At 41.9% G+C, this 20,329-nt stretch overlaps 2 protein-coding genes across 2 annotated transcripts; one reads left to right on the top strand and one right to left on the bottom strand.

Annotated features, from left to right (window-relative positions):
- Window positions 1-1,205: 1,205 nt before the first annotated feature.
- On the top strand, window positions 1,206-12,930 carry LOC140346934 (heat shock protein beta-8-like). The gene is made up of 3 exons (XM_072433161.1): window positions 1,206-1,854; window positions 4,203-4,266; window positions 12,127-12,930. The coding sequence occupies exons 1-3, from the start codon at window positions 1,437-1,439 to the stop codon at window positions 12,299-12,301; spliced, it is 657 nt and encodes a 218-aa protein (XP_072289262.1). The 5' UTR covers window positions 1,206-1,436; the 3' UTR covers window positions 12,302-12,930.
- Window positions 12,931-15,106: 2,176 nt separating this feature from the next.
- Window positions 15,107-18,749, bottom strand: LOC140346933 (heat shock protein beta-1-like). Its single transcript, XM_072433159.1, has 4 exons — window positions 18,304-18,749; window positions 17,354-17,417; window positions 15,560-15,680; window positions 15,107-15,380 (listed from the first exon to the last, which is right to left on the bottom strand). Exons 1-4 carry the CDS (start codon window positions 18,644-18,646, stop codon window positions 15,201-15,203), a joined length of 708 nt encoding a protein of 235 aa, XP_072289260.1. The 5' UTR covers window positions 18,647-18,749; the 3' UTR covers window positions 15,107-15,200.
- Between the last annotated feature and the right edge of the window lie 1,580 nt (window positions 18,750-20,329).

Raw genomic sequence — 20,329 nt, forward strand, 5'->3', positions numbered from 1 at the left:
TGATGCAACAAAATACTGTTTCTTCCTTTGATTTAGTGGCAAACCCGGGAAACGCTCTCAGTCTTAGAAAGAAGGGAAAACATTGAATGGAGCTGTCACTTTGAGCCACAACTTTCAATCTGCACTCCAAAGAAAAATAAAAAAGTTTATGCTTTTTATATATAATATGTCAGTTTTTCTATTGAATCATTTTATGTTGACGCAAAGCAAATAGTTTGAAGCTGGCAAAAGGTCATTTACTATACATAGATGGAGTCAACGTTTCATTCATTTTCGAGTGTGAGCGTAGAAACCTGATGCGTTCCACTTTTTTAATCAAGTGAGCATAATTATATAGCATTATTTTGTGTTATTTATAATTGTTTTTTCAAAATAACCTGCTCATATAGCAATAGTAAACCAGTGCTTGGGTACAAAACAAAACAAACTCTCTATTTTCTGTATCAAGTGGAGCACATTGTGAAACCGGTGTTGCTTCCACTGCCATCTTTGATCTGTGTCGGGCTGATGGTAAACAACGTGTCACCTGGAACTGACCCCCATGACCCCTCTGTCTCTGCGTGTTGAGAAAAAGCTATATTAAATCATCTCCTATCTTGAACCGCCTGGCGTCTTCTCCTTCTTTAAGTCCATAACATCATGCACCTGGAGTTGTAACATTAGCCGCTAAATGACGTGAAAGAGTTTTTCCTGCAAGGCATCATGACCTAAGAGTTAATAAAAGAGACATTGAGTCACACGTAGAGGAGGGGGCTGAAGCAGCACACTGAAAGGGGGCTGAAGCTCTATTAGGGCAGGAGAAGGCCGGCCCTGGGTCAGCTGTCACATGTACACTGTAAAAACTATTACAAACTTGGGTAGAGCAGGGGAAAGACCCGCAATGCAGTTTTAAGATCATATCCAAGCATTGTCTGTTGCAGAAGTACTCACACTCACACTATAATTAATGTTGTTATAGCTGGGGCCACTATAACTATTGCATACAGATAACAATGGATGAGATGTGGGGGAAAAGTGTATAAAATGTACTTGGTAATTACGCACTAAAGTTGATTATGGTTCACTTTGTAATGCAATCCAAAAGCTCATTAATAATAAGTTAATTGACGCGTTTTACTGGGACAGAGAAGTTTGCAGTGAGTGGGAGGAGTCAGGGGGTCATGCTGTCATTGGTTATGAGTCAGGTCTTTTTGCGGTGCTGTGTCCCTCAGACAGGTCCATGTCCAGATCCATGTCCAGACCCATGTCCAGGTCCCTCTGCACCGTCACGACACTTGTTTCGACTCATCGTTCGGGAGATCTGCGCTGTATAAAAGAATAAAAGGACCAGAGGACGAGGCGCGCGTGAAGGTGATGCGCCTCCTCACGTCTCCCAGGACGTAGACGTTTCCAAAGTTCGTGCTGTTGCGTTCACTTTGTTCTGACACTTTTGAGCCATGGCTGAGGGAGACTACTACACCATGGGGAGCCGTCAGCGCTTTCCCCGGGACCCTTTCAGCGAGTCCCCGTTCCGGGAGCAGTCCCCGTTCCGGGACCAGTCTCTCGCGTCCCGCTTCATGAACGAGGACTTCGGGATGTCTCCGTTCCCCGATGACCTGGCCATGGACTGGCCTGGCTGGGCACGGCCCGGCCGCCTCAGCACGCACATAGGACCGATGCCTTTTAGTGGCCCTTTACGCACAGGTTTCCCCGCGGGAGGCCCCACGCTCTACACCAGCAGGTACGGGGAGCCCTCGTCACATAACGCGCCCGCCACAACCAACGGAGAGCCGTGGAAGGTGTGCGTGAATGTGCACAGCTTCAAGCCAGAGGAGCTGCACATCAGGACCAGAGACGGCTTTGTGGAGGTGTCAGGTGAGTGCGTGAGGCCCGCGGGTCCCCTGGGGTCATGGGGCCTTCAAACCTTTATGAACCACCTGTTTGTGTCACGGGACCAGTTCACCCCAATGTCCAAATATAACATGGACAATCTAACTGCAGGCCACAGTCAAAAACTCTAACAGGCCTGTTATATTAAACTATAGACATCCTTAAGTCATTTAAGCTTCAACAGTCATGTCTCTGTTGTTATGACAACAACAGAAGGCAAAACGATGTTATAATCTGAACTAAAGCCAAGACACAAATACTAAAATAGTGCTCTGAACAACGTTGGCTTAATAATGTTAAAAGAAAAAGCAAACTAAAAGTGGGAGGACAAAATAGTTTAGACCTAAGTAGTTTTTTTTCAGTTTTTTGTGTTGTAAAAAAGCTTCCAGAAGTGTTTCTTGTCAGTAAATCACATAATCAAGTGCTAATGAAATGAATGATGTGCTGCCTGGAGAGTATTTGTCTCTAATCCTCGTCCTGCCTGGGCCTAGAAGAGCAGAACAGTCCTGACTGTGGCCACCAGGGCGGCGCTGGCTGTCCTGAGCTCTAACACCTGTCTCAGATTCCTGGAGACTCTCTCACTTGTCCCGGCGCTGCTTTTAGACTGCAGGCCTGTGGCAACAGTTCAGTGGCACCTCAAAGAGCCGAGAAGCTTCTGGAAACAGTTGTACACATCCAGCCTCTGCTCCTCCTGCCCCTCGTTGATCAGGGGCCAATTCTTCTAGGCCTCTGTGCGCCCGGTGAGACACATGGATTCCGGGGATACCCATCCTAAAAAGAGCCCCCAGAGCTCTTTATAGCCACATTGTTGATCTGCCAGTTGGGTCGTTCCATCAGCCTCCGCCACAGCAGTTGGAGAGCTGTTCTAAAAGTGGGTCTGCCCCAGTGGCCTCAGGGCTCACAACTCTCCAAAGCACAGAGCTCAGTTTTATCAGATCACTACGGCACAGACGGCGGATACATATTTAGATTTGCTTTGTTTGCATTGGCTCCTCTCTCCTGGGCTTATACCACTGTTAATGCTTTACCCAAAAACAGTTATTCTCTGCTTCCTCCAGTGCGATCTGTTATAACTGTTCTATAGTGTATGTTATGCCTCTTGGACAACATGTAGGTCAATGTTCCTATAGTGATCAACCAGGGTTCATAGCAGAAATCTGACACTAGAGAGAGAGAAAAAGCAGTACAAAGTTGCACAATGGCCCGTGAGATTGCATTCATCTCTTTGGGTTCATTACATTACGTCTCAGGAATCTGGCACATATGTCATAAGACGCCACACCTCAGTTATTTCTGAAATATCTGTGGACAAAGCGTAATCAGGGGAAAGTTGTCACAAAGACGAGACAGTCATGGCTGTGGTCTCACGCGTGTCACGCCCGAGTGTCCGTAAACGTCTCTCTCTCGGTGTAGGATGGCACAGGGAGTCAGAGGTCTGTGACATTTACCGGCCCCTGAGCAGCTGCAGCACGCTGGAGATACAGGGTTAACCAAAGCTGTTCCTCGAAGGTTACGCAGATATGTCTGGGTCATTCCTGGGGGGGAAAACAGAGTCAAAATACTTTTAAATCATTTCGACATTGTAATGAAAACATGTTGCACAGCTTATGATGAAATGTTTGGCATCTCCACCCTTTTTGTCTTGCGTCAGTGGGGAAAAAAATGTTTAGTTTTCCATTTATTTGATCAGCCTTCTGTGGATGTTGACGGAAAGTTTATGAAAGTTTGGATACACCTGTTTCCTTTAGATAGGGCCTCACACCACCTGCAGGGGGAAATAATCATTTGGGCAAAACATACAGGGAGGAAAGTAAGTATTTGAACACCCTGTGACTACATTTTTAGTAGTTAATTATCATTCTGATTAGGGATGGAGAGAGATAACATCGCCTCAAAGATTGTGCACGCATGAGGAAGAGGGTTTTGTGAAATGTGTGCACAGTTGCACAATGAAAGGGTTAAACACTGGTGAGTTACACATTTTAAGAAGCCATAGTTCCTCAAAGTACATCAACAGCAAATATTCAAAAATAGAATAAGTCAAACATTGTGAACTGGATCGCTCTGTTTACTTCTTCAAAATGATGTCCGAGGATCATGTCTCATCATGTGGGAATTATGTCCCGTCCATCACACCACGCCCAGAATTACGATATTATGCTGCAGCAAACTAGAAAGTTACTATTCTGATCTGACAACATTGAATATTATGAGTTCTGTGCTGCTGTGGCCGAGTGGATAGCACATATACCATATACACTGTCTACGGGCCAATTTATTCATCTATGTATATGTCATAATACGAGATATTCACTGTGTTTCTTTTCCAACAGGGAAACATGAAGAAAAACAGGAAGAAGGAGGCATCGTGACAAAGAACTTTACCAAGAAAATACAGTGAGTATCCTGTAGAGTTTGGGTTACACATCTGTAACAGGAACGGCACATGTCCCTTTGTATTTCCTCTACATCTCTTCTCCAATACAAACAGAATCGTTTCATTATGACTGCATTCATAAAGATCGACCGCCATAGTTAATGCTTGTAATATATAATTCATAAGCCTGACGTTGTGCCGGCTTTGGGCCCCGTGCACTCTTTGTCTCTTCACGCGCCACATAGGAGCCTTTTAATTGGCCGATGAATGCCTCAAACGGTTGGAGTTAATCACTGGTGCGAAGCTCGAGTCTCCGGCGCGCCACTTCATTTGTGCCGCGTTTTTCTGTTGCTAATTAGTGCGCCGTTGTGCGAGCTCGACACAGTTCAGATCACAATCCTTTTAATTGGTAGAAACGGCCCGCGCGTCCCATCCGAGCGCAACCTGACGCCGATGACGGGCGAGTGCGCGGAGACGGAGGGGGAGGAGAGGGATCACGTATAAATAACTGGCCTCGATACACAAATCCGCTGCCACAGGAGAGATAGCGACCGCTGTCATTATTCCTTTTTGTCTGATGGGAAATTATCGTTTAAACGAGGCTGTCGCTTTCGCACGGTCAACGAGCTGTTTATGCTTCTGTTCAGTTATAATGGCAGTGCGCAGGGTCACAGCCGATATGAGATGGTGGCTCGGACTGTGAAGGAGCCGTCTTTAAAGTCCTGCTTAAACCGACTGCGTGCTCAGGCTGTACTAATACTTCATACTCAGGCTGTACTAATACTTCATACTCAGGCTGTACTAATACTTCATACTCAGGCTGTACTAATACTTCAGGTCAATGGTGTCGTAATCAACCACTTTTGTATAAGTCTTCTAATTATTGGATCAGGATTATGATGAATGGTGTATGTGGACCACAACAGGAAGGAAAAAGCATAGAATGAGTTCACTGGAGCTTTGGAGGTGACTGGACAGTTTAATGTGCTTTTTCACTTCCGAGGATGCGGGCGACGCCTTCTCTCATACAAAGTAGTTTTGGTGCAAGATTCTTAAAGTTTTGAGAGCTTTTGCCAACGCCTGGCTGACCCCCCTTGTATAGACGATTAATCGATGCAAAGGGCCCAAGAACACAGCCCTACTTTATACTGGTGTTGTGTCCTTGGGCAAGGAGAGACAACACACATAATGAACAGTGTACATGTAAATATATAAAGATTAAAGCGTGGCTAATCTTCAGTCCCTTGACCTGTTGGTCAAAGTACTGGGCAAAACAGCACTAGGTCACACAGCCCCACATTCAGTCCACATATCAAATAAGATAACAGTTCATTTGGAGTTAAACCAACAATAAAAGTATGCTCATTGTAACGTATTTGACCTTCCAAGAACCATTTTTTGAGCTGCAGTGTTGACAGCGCTCTGACATGAGCCGCTCTGTGTTTAGGCCTGACACGCTCAGTAAGCTAACGATAGTTGTCCAAAAACACTTTGTCTGAACGGCACAGAACGATCGCCTCCTGAACCTTCTATTGTTGAATTTCTTTTTCAAATTCCTTTAAAGGAGGGGGAGCAATGTAATTTAACATTTTGCACACTAGTATAAAATCAGCATGTTTAATCGTGTTGTCCCACTTGGGAAATTTGTGTTTGTCAAGGATTCTGCAGTGATGAATAATGATGGGCTTTTTTATGGATGGTTTCAACTGAAGTTCTGTTAGTCAAAGTCCTGCTTGTAATGCAGTAATGTAGATGGGATAAGATCAGTGAGTTTGAATAGATAATTACAGAGTTTGTGGTTAGAAATTTGAAATGCTATGTATGAATGTGAGTCTATGTTCGGGGCAGTCGAGTCCTAAGTTAGTGAGTTGAGTAAAAACGTCCGTCACAACTAATAATGAGCTCAAATGTGGACAACAGAACTTTGTAGAGAAAAACAAGTATTGCAATCCAGACTAGGTCCTAGGAGGATATAGTTTGTAACCCAAAAACAGCAGTATAGTTGTGGGTGCAGCTCGGTGTACATACATGTATCTCCAGTATGGTCGCTGCAATATAACATCAAATATTACAATGTTTATGCAGCTGGAGGACACAGACCAGCAGATCGCCAAGTAGTGTTGTTACATTGTAATTATTAACACACAAACACTGGGATGGATGTTCTGCTCCATGCAAGCTTGGGTTGGAATATGTAAATTATTATCCAAGTGTGATGTTGTGAAGCGCTTTCGGGAGCAAAGGTAGCGCTCGAACGGGAGGTCACGCACGCGCCCGAATGCACAATTATCCTCGTTACAACCGCTCTGTGCGTGTGCGCGCGTGATTGAAGCTGTGTCCACTCCGCGTCTCGTCCGTTTCTGCTCGAGGGAAAATCATATTGGAGAGCTTGTTGGCAGCTGCACAAAATCAATGTGTGAGATAAAATGTGCAGGTGGTAATAAATAAACTGAGACGGACAGATAAGGTTGCTGCCCCTGGTCCTACAAAACGGAACAGCGACTGCGAGTGACTTTTACAGAAAGAAAGACTCCAACCGGCTCTTGGAACGATGGAGCAGGAAGTGGACTTTGAAGTGGAAACGCTCACAAAGTCATGAATAGTTTAGATGTATGTCTGTGTAGGCTGGTGGTGATGTACTGGTAGTGTCGTGGCAATGGTTAAATAGTCTGCTGCGTTTCAAAGAAGTGTGCTGCGCGTACACACCAGCATTCTTCGTAGCTAAAGGCATTCTGCATCGACGCCCTGATGACGTCAGCTTAAACCTCTCACACAGAGGATCCTCAGCCTCTCTCTGGTGCATCCTGTACACAGCCAACCGGGAAAGACACTCAATGTGTTTCTTTGCCAATTATCTCACAAGCATCTGTTCAACTTGTTCTTGTTAGTCACTGTCACATGACCAAACTGTGATGTTAAAAACTATAACGCTTTCAGTCGAGCTGATATAAACTCTTTGCAGAATATGTGCGCTCAGTCCAAAGAGTTTTCTGATCAGGCTGAGCAAAATAATATGTCTGTTTGCCGTAACCCGACCGACCCGGTGTGAAACTAGCCGACTGAAATTCTTTTATCAGCATTTTGTTGAACAAACATCATATTCTTTTATTTTTCAATTATTTCGCCGACTCACCGACTGGACTTTCCTAAACCACCGTGTCGAACACATCTATCACGCTTGTTATCCTATTTTTCATCTTTATGGCAAAGGTAACGTTCTGAGCCATAGTCAGTCCCCCACATGTGTCTATAACGAAACAGAATACGGGTAAATGACGACAAATTGCCTTTAACAAAAGTGTAGTGCCTCAGTCGGCGCCACTGACGTGTCCATAGGACATGCCAGGCTCTGTCAGAGTGTTTTACGCAATGCATTCTGGGATTGACACACGCCCAGTAGCGTCATCACAACAAACATGGCGGCGCCCGTGTCCCCCGCATGTTCCCCCCGCTCGCCTTCGCTACCAAAATAAAGGATAGCGGCGTACAAAAGGTCGATTGAAATGTCTTAAAATCGTGAGATTTAGTCTCCCAATCGGGTTGATAGAGACGTTTTCCGTCATTGACTGTTGAAGCCTGACCCCTGGTGGTCCCTCCGACTCAAAAAATGGCAAAATGTTGATCTTTTTTTTTGCCTTCAAAGTAAAAAAAATAAGAATTTGCCTACCGTCCGAGCCACTTGAAAAATGTTGACTCGGGTTACAGCAAACAGACAATTTATTTGGGGTAGCCTCGTATAAAGTCTTATTTTTTATAGACCTCATCTGCATTTTGTGTGAAGTTTATCTTGTCATCAATATACGTTTCCAGGTACTTGAAGCTACTCGCAACTCCAGGAATAATGAAAAACACAACCATTTTCTTTAGACAATGGATGTAAATGTCAGTACAAGAAGTATTTTTTTAAATTTACTATTATGTATGATATACATGGATCATTCCAAAGTTATTTAGAAACATTCCTGTTTTTTCCCCTTTTCAGTGTTTTGGCAAAATGTTTCAATAACTTGGTGACTTGTAAAGTTTCAGAAACCGATTTGAAATAAAATGATGTGTCTTGTGCTTATTACTCAGCACATACTGTAGCTCCGAGCCAGGTTTAGAGCATTTAATATCATTTTTCTTTCTGAATCGCAATGGGGAAAAATGAATATAAATGTTCTGTCTGGACCGAGCGGTGGGCGGTCACTGCTGAGCTCCACGGGGGTGGGACGAGACACAACTCCCAATAAGATGAGACACGAGATTGGCATAAGATTTGTCCTACTCAAAATAAATTGTCCTTTTAGCATGATTTAATTTCCTCTTTTTGTTTCCGTCTTTGTAGCGCTGTGTTTAAGAACTACGGCTTTTTAAGAGGTGCAACTTGCCAGCTTTAACCTGTTTTAGGGATGCAGGAGCCCTGTAGTAAAGGGTGAAATATAACTTTTATCATTTGAGCATCTAGAAGTCTGCATTCCCTTTGCTACTGTTTATTGCAGCCTCTAAATCTTTTCAATAACGTTGGTCTCGTATCCAATTAATCCACCTGACCTCCTCCTCACACCACAACCACAACGTGCAACCATCTATTCCAATGGTCACTGGAATATATATTGAATTTAGTGCGATGCCTCAGTTTGGAAGATGCAGTAGTCATATCGTTGTTCAGTAACTGTTCTCCTCTCTATAACCCCGCTGTGATATTGTATTTGTCCACACATAAATAAGACTTGACCTTTTTCTCCAGGGTGCAGCGTCCATGTTCTTGCTCAATAGACTCGGAAGTGTGTGGTTGTGTGTGTGTGTGTGTGTGTGTGTCTCGGAGGGGCAGAGGGTCCACAGCGCAGGGCGTTCTCTAATTAAACCAGTGTCTGCCTGAAGAAACAAGGCCAGGTCAGACTGATGTTTATATTAACTCACAAAGACACATGGCTGCTCACACAAAGCCCGCTGCACAGCCTTATATGGTCGAGCTGTCGGAGCAGGAAGAGTGTTACTGAAATTATTATTACCTCTGTGGTTATGTAGTCTTTTGAAATGTAACTTGGATTTTTATGTGACGGGTAAATTACAGTTGGTACATGATGTAATCGGGTTGAAACTTAAATCCACACGAGTCCATGAAAACGAGTTCATGCTACATTACTCCTTTCCAAAATCTACATTACTCCTTTTAAATGCCTACTTACAACGTCATACCCGACAAAAGACATTTTCTTGTTTAATATTAGTCTTTTATTTAAAACGCAACTATTTAAGCATTCTTATGTTAACTGAAATGATCAATATTGGGGGAAAAACACTTAAGGGGAAAGAAATTCAACTGGAAAAATGTATCACTGCGTTTTATCACACCATGACCATGAAAAATGTGTTTTGTGATTGTCTGTTCATAAATATTGGGTTGAGATTACTAAAGCACTACTATTTTATACATCTGGGACATAAAACTCCTGCATCAAAACCAATAGATGGATATTTGAATGTACTTTTGGCAGCAGGAAACAAATCTCTCAAAGTAACAGATGAGAATGAACTGTCATGGACATTTCAATTACAATTAAATTATGATTAAATATGAACTTATTTACCAATCCCTGCTTGAAGTGGGACAATATCTTAGACCACACTTGTTTGTCCCCTATTTTGGAGCACAGAAAGGCCCGGTTTGGCCCAGGAGTTTAATACACAACCATCTTGCTGCGAGACAAAAGTGCTAACCATTCTGCCACTGTGCCGCCAATATGTTATTTCTCCAAAACCAAAATGTAAATTGAAATAAAAAAAGAAAGCCACTAAATGTTCCAGGACAGATTTAGTCAAAAACAGCTTCAAAAGAGACTCTTAAAATGCCTTCTTTAAAAATATGAAAGCCGTGGGCATTCTGCGATAATTAAGCTCCAATCCGACCCAAAAGACGCGCTCCCATTCCCAACAATAGTGTCTGCTAAAGCGGATCAACATGTTCATTTCTGGCTGGTGTCCATCAAAACACCGTAAATCCTGCAAGCTGCAAGTTTGGGAAGCCAATTATCACAAAGCGGCTGTGGAAAATAGGACACATTCTGTCCAAAAAAGTGACAGAAAAGAGGAGGGAAATGCCTAATGTCGGGTAATCGCTTGTGCGTGTGACTGGTAGCACAGGCACAGATGGAGGTACAGGTGTGCGACTTGTGAACGGCAGACCGTCTTTAATTGGATGCACAGCCTATACCTCCGTTATTCCTCTGCTTTTTGCCCACGTTTGTGACTGAAAGCACCATCTTCTGGGTGTGAAAAGAGCTGTGATAATTGTGCAAAGAAGCAAGCAGAATAGTTTTTGTTGCAGTCAAAATATAACCGCTATTACAACACTGGATTATCTCTCCTGGTATTGAAAGAGTGTCTTGCACCAAACTTTGCTAAATGCCAGAGTGCAGCCTGACCAGGGAGTGGAAACGAGCTCCACTGTCTTCAGGCAGTTCGCGCTCTCGCTCCCCTGATTCTGTTCCTCCCACTTGTGCTTTTTTAACATGCTCTAAGCACACACAAGTACCCGAGTATTCCGCCAACTAAACTTTTGTTTTTCTCCATCTTAAATCCTCACAATTTCTCTGAGGACCGAGTTCACGAAAGTACATCTGATCTGAGCCGTACAGTTAAGAAAATACAGCATTTCAGGTGCCGTATAAAGTTTTTTTTTGTGCATCCTAAAGCTAGTGTTCTTAGATTTTATTGCTGAGATAGAATAGAGTTTTGGTCACGTAAATTATTAGTTTGCCTGGAAACTGAGTCTGTTTTTGTCCCAATAATTCTGTAAAAAGCACTGGCTTCTGAGTAGATTAGATTGCATAAAGTTGAGTGGTAATGTTAAAGTGCGTAGTACATGTCGAGCTCGTACTCATAATTTCAACTGAACATTCTGGCACAATTTACAACAAACTATATAATACTATTTTTAAAGGTTTTTTCATACATTTCCATTTGTCCAATAATAATGTCTGTGACACTAGATGAGTCTTAGCACAGATTACAACACGATTGCTTGGTAACAGTTATGGAGTTTCCCAATGTGTTATAATTTACATTTTAGAGGTAAAATTATAAACCTAAACATTTGTCAAACTGGGATAACATTTTTAGCTAAATCTTACATATAATTATCTTAACTGTGTTTTAGTCAAATGAGTCATCCAACCTGTCATGGGCTCTTTTAATATGAATATTGCATATGCTTAAACTCCGTATGACAGGTTTTAGGATATTTTTTGACTTTCGTTGGTGTATTTATACCTGTTGTACATTACATTATACATACATTATAGTTTTACCCCAATCAATTCGATACTTGTGGAGAAAATGTGGACAAATCTGTAGAAAATGACAGGAAGTTACATCACACTAGGGACAGTATTATAAGTATTTAATCAAGTATTATGCAGAATTTACACACCCAAAAAAAACAGCTTTTGACTAAACATGATAATAGATCGATAAACTAAAGTTGCTCTCATAGTTTTATTCGTCAAATAAAAATAAATGTGACATTAGATGAGTTTTTGTCCAGTGTTTGCAGGTTTATTTCCTACTTTGACGTCAATTACAAACAGGAAGTGAAATTATGAACTTAAACATTGTGCTATTCTGTTATAAATTTTGATCATTTTTAGCAAAATTCAAAATATATTTATATTAACTGCATTTTAGTTCAATGAGTAGTCCAACCTGTCAGAGGCACTTAAACTAACAGTATTTGTTCTATGGCTAGTTAAGTCAGCTTAGCAGTCGCCTGTGAAAGGACTGGAACAAAGACTTAATTATGTCTTTTTTCTGAAAGAAAAACACAAAAACACAAATTCTGCTGAGTGAGTCCGGTGTGGAAATGCTCGACGGTAAAGAAACACCTTTTGTTTCCGCAGAATCCCCATTGACGTGGACCCGGTGACGGTGTTTGCCTCCTTGTCTCCAGAGGGCGTGCTCATCATCGAGGCGCGGCAGACTCCTCCCTATCACCTCTTCAGCAACGAGGACCTGCTGCCCGGGGACACGGAGCACCCCGAGGACCCCCCACTTCCAGACCCACCCATGGTTTAACTGCTAACACAGCAACAGGCCAAAGCAGTCCGCATAGTGTCACACTAAAGTTTAATATTTTCAGACACACGTTATTTTAGAGCGACTTTAGCCCATTTTGTGAAGTGCAAGAATACTCAAGTGCTCTTGTTACAATTAGAGGGATGTACTATGCCAAGGCTAGTTCACAAAATAATGTCCTTTATCAAAGTTTTCTATCGTCTAATATGCAATTTTTGTCTTACTTGGAAATTCTAATGTATTTTTCGTGTGTAGTTTTGCTACCGTACATTTAAATAATACTCGATTTTTATCAAGCAGAACACAAATATACAATGTAATTTCCTCTAGTACCGCATTATTTAATGAAACCACTCATGATTTGTTTGTTACAAGTCATTACTTTGTGTATTTATATCAGAAATATATTTTCTGAGACTGATGATTGCACAGCAAGAAAATAAGTGGCTATTTCAAATATAATATAATCTTAAAATATTAAGATAATTTAGTCTGTATGTCATTGAAAAATCTCCCCCACAGTGCCTTTATGTCCTGTGTCGCGTTATTGACACACACGCAGACACACAGAGACACACACACACACACACACACACACAGATACACACACACACACACACACACACACACTACATAAATACATGATACTGGCTGTGTTGTAAATGGATATAAATCTAAGTGTTTGTTCAAATAAAGCCTCCTCCAATTAGCACCGTTTTAAAAGCTGTTTCCTGAGTTTGGCAACAAGCTAGAATTGTCTTGTTTCTATCTACTACACAAAAATCAATAAATGAATGATTATTATTGTCAATTGTTTTTCTTGTGGTGATTGGTTTCAACAGTCTTTGAAGTGATTGCACTTGATGGTCCCTGCTGTGATTCCTGGAGCCTTTTCTGTTTCTGGATCGTTTCATCATCCCAGAAACGCAAAACCTCTTTCAAAAGCTCGAGATCAATGCGCACAACACGTTTCCTTATGAAGACGGTCAATTGTGTGGACTTTACAGAATCAAAGAGGGAAGCGCTTCAACCTGTCCATCTGAAGAGAGGAGAAGAGCTGCTGATTGGTCGGTTCATGCAGTCTTTAGTCCAGGGGCGTCCAAACTTTTTTTTACCAAGGGCCGCATTTTGAAACTTAAACGGGCAGAGGGCCACAAACAACTTGACAATGTCGAATTTGTTGAATGACAAAGTGAATCATTCGAAATTTTGCATTTGATGTAATTGCGATGAGCCTCCACACCTTTAATTAGACCTAGAACATTCATATTAGGTTGTATAACATCATTATGCCTGAATTTTCCCAATTTCACAGTAAAAAGTACTACTTTTTGTAATTTGGGCCGACATAGCAGGAAGCTGGAGGGCCAACAAAAATTGGTTTGAGGGCCGCATTTGGCCCCTGGGCCATAGTTTGGACATGCCTGCTTTAGAAATGTATTGGATTACATCAGAAAGAAGCATTTTTGGCATGAGTTAGTTTGTTATTTGGGAATAAGTTGTGAGTTTAATCTGCCTTTTTAAAAGCAAATGTTTACAAGACGTTTTCATTGCACTTTGGATCTGATATGTACAGTAGTTTTGAGACTTTTTTTTCCCTGCACAACGTTTAGTAGACTAATCAATGCACATGGCCTGTTTTTAATCAACAAAGAATTAATTTAATCAACAACAGCCCTAGAGAGAAGTTAGATTATGTTCTAAATGATAAAATAATCACCTTTTTGCCTAATTACATCAATTGTTGCTTTAAATAGAGTATATTATGGGCTCAAGCACACATTATTTAACAGCAATAAATGGTCTCATGTTTTGATCTGTCTTTTATATTAAACCTACTGGAGGCGACTGCATGACGGAGGAGACAATGGCCCCATTTGCCAACACATTTTATGTTGTGCTTTCTTTCATGTTGATGTCTTTGTTTTGGTGGTTGCAGCGCCGCCAGAATCCCCGTGCGTCTCTGTTTGATTGAGGGCCATGCCACACTTGGGCCTCATGCCAGGGTTATGGCCGGTCTGTGCTCTTATTGTTGGCTAACAGCAGGAACTGGGCAGCAGATTAACACGAGGCTTAGCGCGCATGTTGAATGGACCGAGCCCGTGGACGCCTGAACTGCCAATATGCTCCGAACGATGGAGAATTAATGGGTTTTCTTCCATTGTATGTTGTGTGATGCGAAATAACATAATATTTTCCGGGTTGTGGAAGCAGAAGGGTCATTCGGAATGTCCAAACTGGATTCGCAACAATAAAAAGCCTCCATATTTTTGGTGGAATGGCGCCGTTTGATGTCTCACGTAAGCAACTGTACTTATTACTATGGGATGATCCGCACGGATGGAGGTTGCCATGGAAACAGTCCTGTTGGAGTAACGCCAGTCTGTCCAAAGGCGAGTTATATTCATGGACACGTTACTAATGCGAATGATAAGTTCATTACGTTGAGACCCTTGAACTAAAATAGAGTGATGTTTGCAGCTATAAGTCATTTCAAATTAAAAGTAATATGCAATGACTTATATAGTCTCTGCACAATATCCTAGGGCTGATTTCGATTCCACATTTACTTTTACTACATTTACTACATTTACGAATGTTGTTACTGCCATTTTAGAAGTTTCTAACACTCTGCTGCCAATAAAGTTTGACTAACTTGCCTTTAAGGGTGGAATACTATACTATACTACTATTCTTACTCACTCAAATAAAACACATTTTTGGGGGGATATTTTAGTGTGATTTTGCAGTGAAGAAAACGTTTATGAAAAAATGACCAACACAATTTGAGGTTTGCAAATGCCATAGTTTTAATTCAAGCGTACAACACTAGAATGCTTCATGTGAGACTCTGTTATGATATTGAACAAAGCAAGCTAACGCAGATAACTCAGTGTCTTTATAACATTTCTTTGCTAATTTCGCAGCCCTTGCACGCGTCGTTCCCCTCTTCTGATTGGGCGGTCTTCTCCTGCTCATCTTCATGGCATTCGGAACCCTCCTGGTCGCCGGGTACTGTCTTTTCTGGATCAGAGGAGTTTTGTGCCTCTTTCTGATCCTCTGATGGCTCCTCTTCCACCTACAATACAACATGCAGCAGTGTTTATCCAGTTTTCAAGTATTAGTATTTTAGACTGATAGTAATACTTGTTAACATTTATTTGGAGGCCATGTCATCTCTTGTATTCAGCCCTGCTCTCTCGTTAAACTCCACATCTAATGAACAGCTACTATAAAGCGCTTTCATGATGACTTTACCTTGATTGGTATGATAATGGCGGCAGGGACGGCGCGTGAAGTCACAGGAGCCTCGACAGTCAGGAGCCCATGGGCTGAAAGCGATGACACTATTTTGGTGAAATCTATCTCAGCTGGAAGCCTGTAAGTGAAGAAGGTGTCAACTAAGTTACTAATTATATAGTCTTAACATAACAAAGTCAGAGCATGCAACATCTAATTATCTAGCAGAGATAATTAGATGTTGTAGACAAGAGCCTCTATTGTTTAAAGAGCATCTATTGTTTAAACAGTATAGTTTCCATGTGTGGTACAGTACGTTCTTATTGTTAAATTGAATTCAAAGAGATGACTACAATTCACTTTTGTACGTAATAACAAATGAAGCCTGCGTAAATTCAGCCTGGGAGACCTAACTCCACCCATCTACGTCAAGGCCACCATGGAAGGACCCCTTTCCCAGCGCCATCATCACACTCAAGCGGGCGCCCGCCTGTCCGTCTGTGAGAGTCAGATCCCTCACTTCACCATGGACTCTCCCAGGTTTCTGCTCTTATCCCAAAGAGGTTATGCAGTTTTTCCTGGCCAAAGAAGGAGGGTGAAAGGTCAGGGGGCGTCTGCACCATGGCCCTCGCACCTGCTCCTCATCCCCAATCAACGCTCTCAAGTGACTCCTCCCCGCTCCAGTCAGCGCTCAGGCGGTCACATTTAAGCCCTCAGGCAGATGGCTCGGCCGCTCAAACCGTACTGCGACCCACCACCTCCCCAGCTCCTCCTCTACATTCCCCTCATCCTCTACCTTCTCTTCACATCTACCACCACCAGTCTCCAGGCTCCGGGGGGAGACATCTAATACAAATAGATCATGGAGTGCCCATGATTGCAACGTCTTCCGCTGGGGTCTGAGAATAAAGCTTGCTAAACAGTCCATTCTCGTGGTCTCTTTGTCTCTCCTGGGTGAAATATGGATGTGTGGTATATTGGTTCCAATACTGGTATTAGCTGATATCGACTGATTTTCACCAATATTGGTGTTGGAAAATTTAGTCAAGCCAATGTTTGACATTGATATTTTTTCTAATTCTTTTTAACCTCACATTTTTAGCCTAATACACTCAATAATATTATTATTGAGCGTATAAGGCTAAAAATATGGCTGTATGTTTACACATTACATGTAACACATTTTCAATATCACAGATAAATACATCCTGTTATTATTTATTTCTAAGATATTTTTTGTAATATTTTTTATTAAGTAACAACTGTAAACTGTGAGTAAGTCATACTAGTGACAATAGCTTTATGTCAACAAAATGAAAAAAAATTATGTTTCTTGCACCCGCCCTAGATATATTTCTGTCTACCAGATTGTGTGCTTTAGTTATTGCTCCAATTACATTAACAAATTATAATTCAGATATTTACTCTTAAAGTTACTCTTACTTGAGTAATAGTTTCCCCTTTTACTCTCCTTTTACTCTGTTACTCTACACACCTCTGGGATCTCTAACTACAAAATACTTGGCTTACTTCAATACAACATTTTGGAACTCTTTTTGCCATCCCTAAATGTGAAGAAAAGCTTTGTTGACAAAGCTGAAAGAATAAAAAGTGTGCTATATACGATACAGATCTGTTTAAAATGTTCACGATACGAAAAAACACAAACTATATGATCAATCAGAAAACACACATTTAAAGTTTTACAGTTTGTTTCCAGTTAGCTTGTTGAAGTAACTGACATCTTATCTATATATTTATGTACATTCTTCGCTAATCCATCTGTAGTTTATTGCCGTATGCTTTACTTACCTGTATTTTCTTGTAAAACATCTGGAAACAAACCCGTGCTCGTCCGGCCTCTCCTCGTGTTTCCCTAAGGACGGATTAGACTTTATGTAAGAAGCAACAAAACCAAAAGCACTCAACGCAATAATTAATTTCTGCCACAGAGCTGTGGTTTTTAATTTCCCGCAGCACATTATTTAAGCAGCCCTCTAATGTGGTGGTTACAATAACCTTTTATTCATTGGTGTTTTAGGGGGTCATTTTGTGAATTGAGAGAAAACTGTTTGGATAACTGTTTCATCAGCACAGGATATTACGCGTCAGTAGATGAAAACAGGGAGTTTATTAAGAGTACATTTATTGAGCAATCACTTCACAATTAGAGATACTTTAGAGGTATTCTACATAAAACCCATCTGTTAATGTAGCAGAGGCCATCGGTCAGGAAGAGTGCAAACCCAGACTGTCAGGAAGTCAAACCCAGACATTCTTGATGCGAGACATGAATGCCAGTAGCTAGAAGGCTAGAAGGCTAGAAGGCTAGAAGGCTAGGAGGCTAGGAGGCTAGGAGGCTAGAAGGCTAGAAGGCTAGGAGGCTAGAAGCTTCTGCATACATGTACCTTTGAGGGTTGTTTCCCAAAAATGTGTTTTTCTCCCATAGAGACATAAAGGTCAGCTCTTTAAGTGCTCACACTCACCAAACTTTACAATGTTGTACTTTACAAGATTTTGAGGAAAGGCACAGCAAGACATAAACCTGGCTCGACCCTCCCTCCCAAATATGTTCAATTTTGTCAGTTTTTACACACAATGCCTTACTTACTCTTTTGGGGACACAATACGTTTCAAACCATTGCTCCCCAGTGGATGGGCAGAGTGCTTAAATCACTATCCACAGAGGAGTAAATGAACAGTAGCTATGAAGAGCCAGCTTCATCCTCATTATAAACCACACAAGCGCGCAGCAAACATACCTCCGACTTGAAGAAACCCATTCTTCACACTCAACGATATCTCTGAGGGCGAGAAGTGCGACACATCCAGGCAGACCCTCCACTTGTGTTGCTCTGGACCAGCGCTGGGACCCAGGGACCCAGAGATGTGGGGCATGGACAGGAGCGCGGGACCGTACCCTGGCCAGTAACAGGACAGTCTCTCCAGCCAGTCTGATCCCCGGGGGCTTCCCAAATCCAGCAGTGGCAGCAGTCCAGCTTCCTGATTAAACGTTCGGCCGGACTCCCACCCTTTCCTCAGAGGGTACCAGGGACCAGCTGTGTCGTGCTCATCAGACAGCGCACTCTTGACCTGGTTGTTCATGTTGAAACACAAAGATGCACTGGTTTAAAACTTGAAATTACTTACTTTTGATTCAACGCTAACTTTTGGATCCTGCTCAAATTAGCAATTAAAATCGACTTGATGAGAGAGATAGGAGTGTGCTATAAAGACACAAGACTCTCCAGGGCTCCTTTATAAAGAGTTGAGTTTTTTAGCACTTATTAAGCACTCATACCGATCCCATGAGATGGAGTGTAAGCATGGGGTGATGGGTGCAGGGCTGCAACCTCTCGCTGCTCTGTAAAGCCAAGCACTACACTAATTAGAGGTATTTTTAACTTTTCAAACTACAATGGCAAATTGCAAATGTTTGGCTGTGGCTTCTGTTTGGACTGTTGCACTTATTACCAGCAGAGCGCTCCTCACACTTCCAAGTGAAGTCTATTCTCTCTTTGGTGACTGGACTGGCCTTGTCATGAGATCAAAACTCTTCCAAGCACGTAGTGGCACTGATGGCATGACTTTTTACATAACTATTATTACTGGTGGGTTAGGTTTTACAAGAACAAAATCATCTCTTAATCGGGTCAATATAGTAAGTCAAAACTCTATGATTGAGAAAAGAAAAAAAGTCAGCCAGAAATCAAAATTAATATAATTTATGTGAGTCATTTTAAAATGTAGGTTGTATGGGCTTTTTTTTATTTATTTTTTTTGCTTAAGAATTGACTAAACTAAAGCCTCTCCTCTGTGTAACATGTCCTGCAGGGTCTTGTTTGTATTGCGTACATTGTTCATTGTTTTGGACAGTGGCCCCAAAACCCTTGTTCAAAACTCTGGATGAAACTGAAGACTTAGAGCCGTATCTCGCCTCCGATCTCAGCGTTAACTTGAGCGTTGAGGAGGTAATCTTGCACTGGTATAATCGCTGACAGCGCAGGACGTAGAACTCTAAACAAGAGGTGTGATCATGCCAAAATACAAGGTGGGGTGAAGCAAGTTGAGGACGTGGTGAATGGCTAGAATCATAACTAATAAACTTCAAAACTAGTGCACTGAAAACATAGATAACCACCAACATGAGTAACAAGACATTTCCTGGATTTGTATTACTATCCCCACATGGACGAGACAATCATAATAAAACAACCTTCATGGGCATAAATAAATCAACCTATACATTACAGGATAAAGAATTCAGTCTTGTTTTCCGTGTTTAATTTTTCCTCCCACTCATGTAGACAGAGCACAGATGTGGAACCCAAACCACTGCAAAGCTCACTGATCCTGCTCATGTCACGATGCTCTAGAAGGGTTCTAACGTTTCCAAGCGATCCAAGAACTAAAAGAGTTCCCCAAGATCCCAGCTCTTGAAGTTCACCTCCCACAGACCCATGCTCGAGTTTCCTGCTCTTGGGAGGGTGGAGTTGGGAGTCTGCTCGAAATATTCGCTCTCAGAGACGTGACATCCACCAAAAAAGTCCTCTTGTTTGATGCAGAGGCTGTAAAATAACATCTTGCTGTCCATTCATGTCATTCAGCGTGTGCTAGCACAAGGACCAGACATATCAGCAGGTGGAGCGATGCACAAACAGGTTTAGATTGTTTTTTTCATGACTCTACTGTATTCAAATTGTGCCAAGTTTGTTTGTGTGGTTGATGTGAGAGAGAATCAAAGATGAGAACATTTCTTCAGAAGAGCCTCTCCATCCCCTGTAAACA

Source organism: Eucyclogobius newberryi, unplaced genomic scaffold (genome assembly GCF_026437365.1).
Source record: "Eucyclogobius newberryi isolate DKJ021-1_F unplaced genomic scaffold, fEucNew1.0.hap1 SCAF_6, whole genome shotgun sequence".
NCBI classification, from domain to species: domain Eukaryota; kingdom Metazoa; phylum Chordata; class Actinopteri; order Gobiiformes; family Gobiidae; genus Eucyclogobius; species Eucyclogobius newberryi.

Excerpts from the sequence above, each read along its gene's own strand:
- LOC140346934 (XM_072433161.1), top strand. The coding sequence starts at position 1,437 with ATGGCTGAGGGAGACTACTACACCATGGGGAGCCGTCAGCGCTTTCCC. Across the intron at positions 1,855-4,202 it reads CGGCTTTGTGGAGGTGTCAG|GGAAACATGAAGAAAAACAG; the intron begins GTGAGTGCGTGA and ends CTTTTCCAACAG. Across the intron at positions 4,267-12,126 it reads AACTTTACCAAGAAAATACA|AATCCCCATTGACGTGGACC; the intron begins GTGAGTATCCTG and ends TTGTTTCCGCAG.
- LOC140346933 (XM_072433159.1), bottom strand. The coding sequence starts at position 18,646 with ATGAACAACCAGGTCAAGAGTGCGCTGTCTGATGAGCACGACACAGCT. Across the intron at positions 17,418-18,303 it reads TGGGTTTCTTCAAGTCGGAG|GGAAACACGAGGAGAGGCCG; the intron begins GTATGTTTGCTG and ends ATCCGTCCTTAG. Across the intron at positions 15,381-15,559 it reads CCATTATCATACCAATCAAG|GTGGAAGAGGAGCCATCAGA; the intron begins GTAAAGTCATCA and ends GTTGTATTGTAG.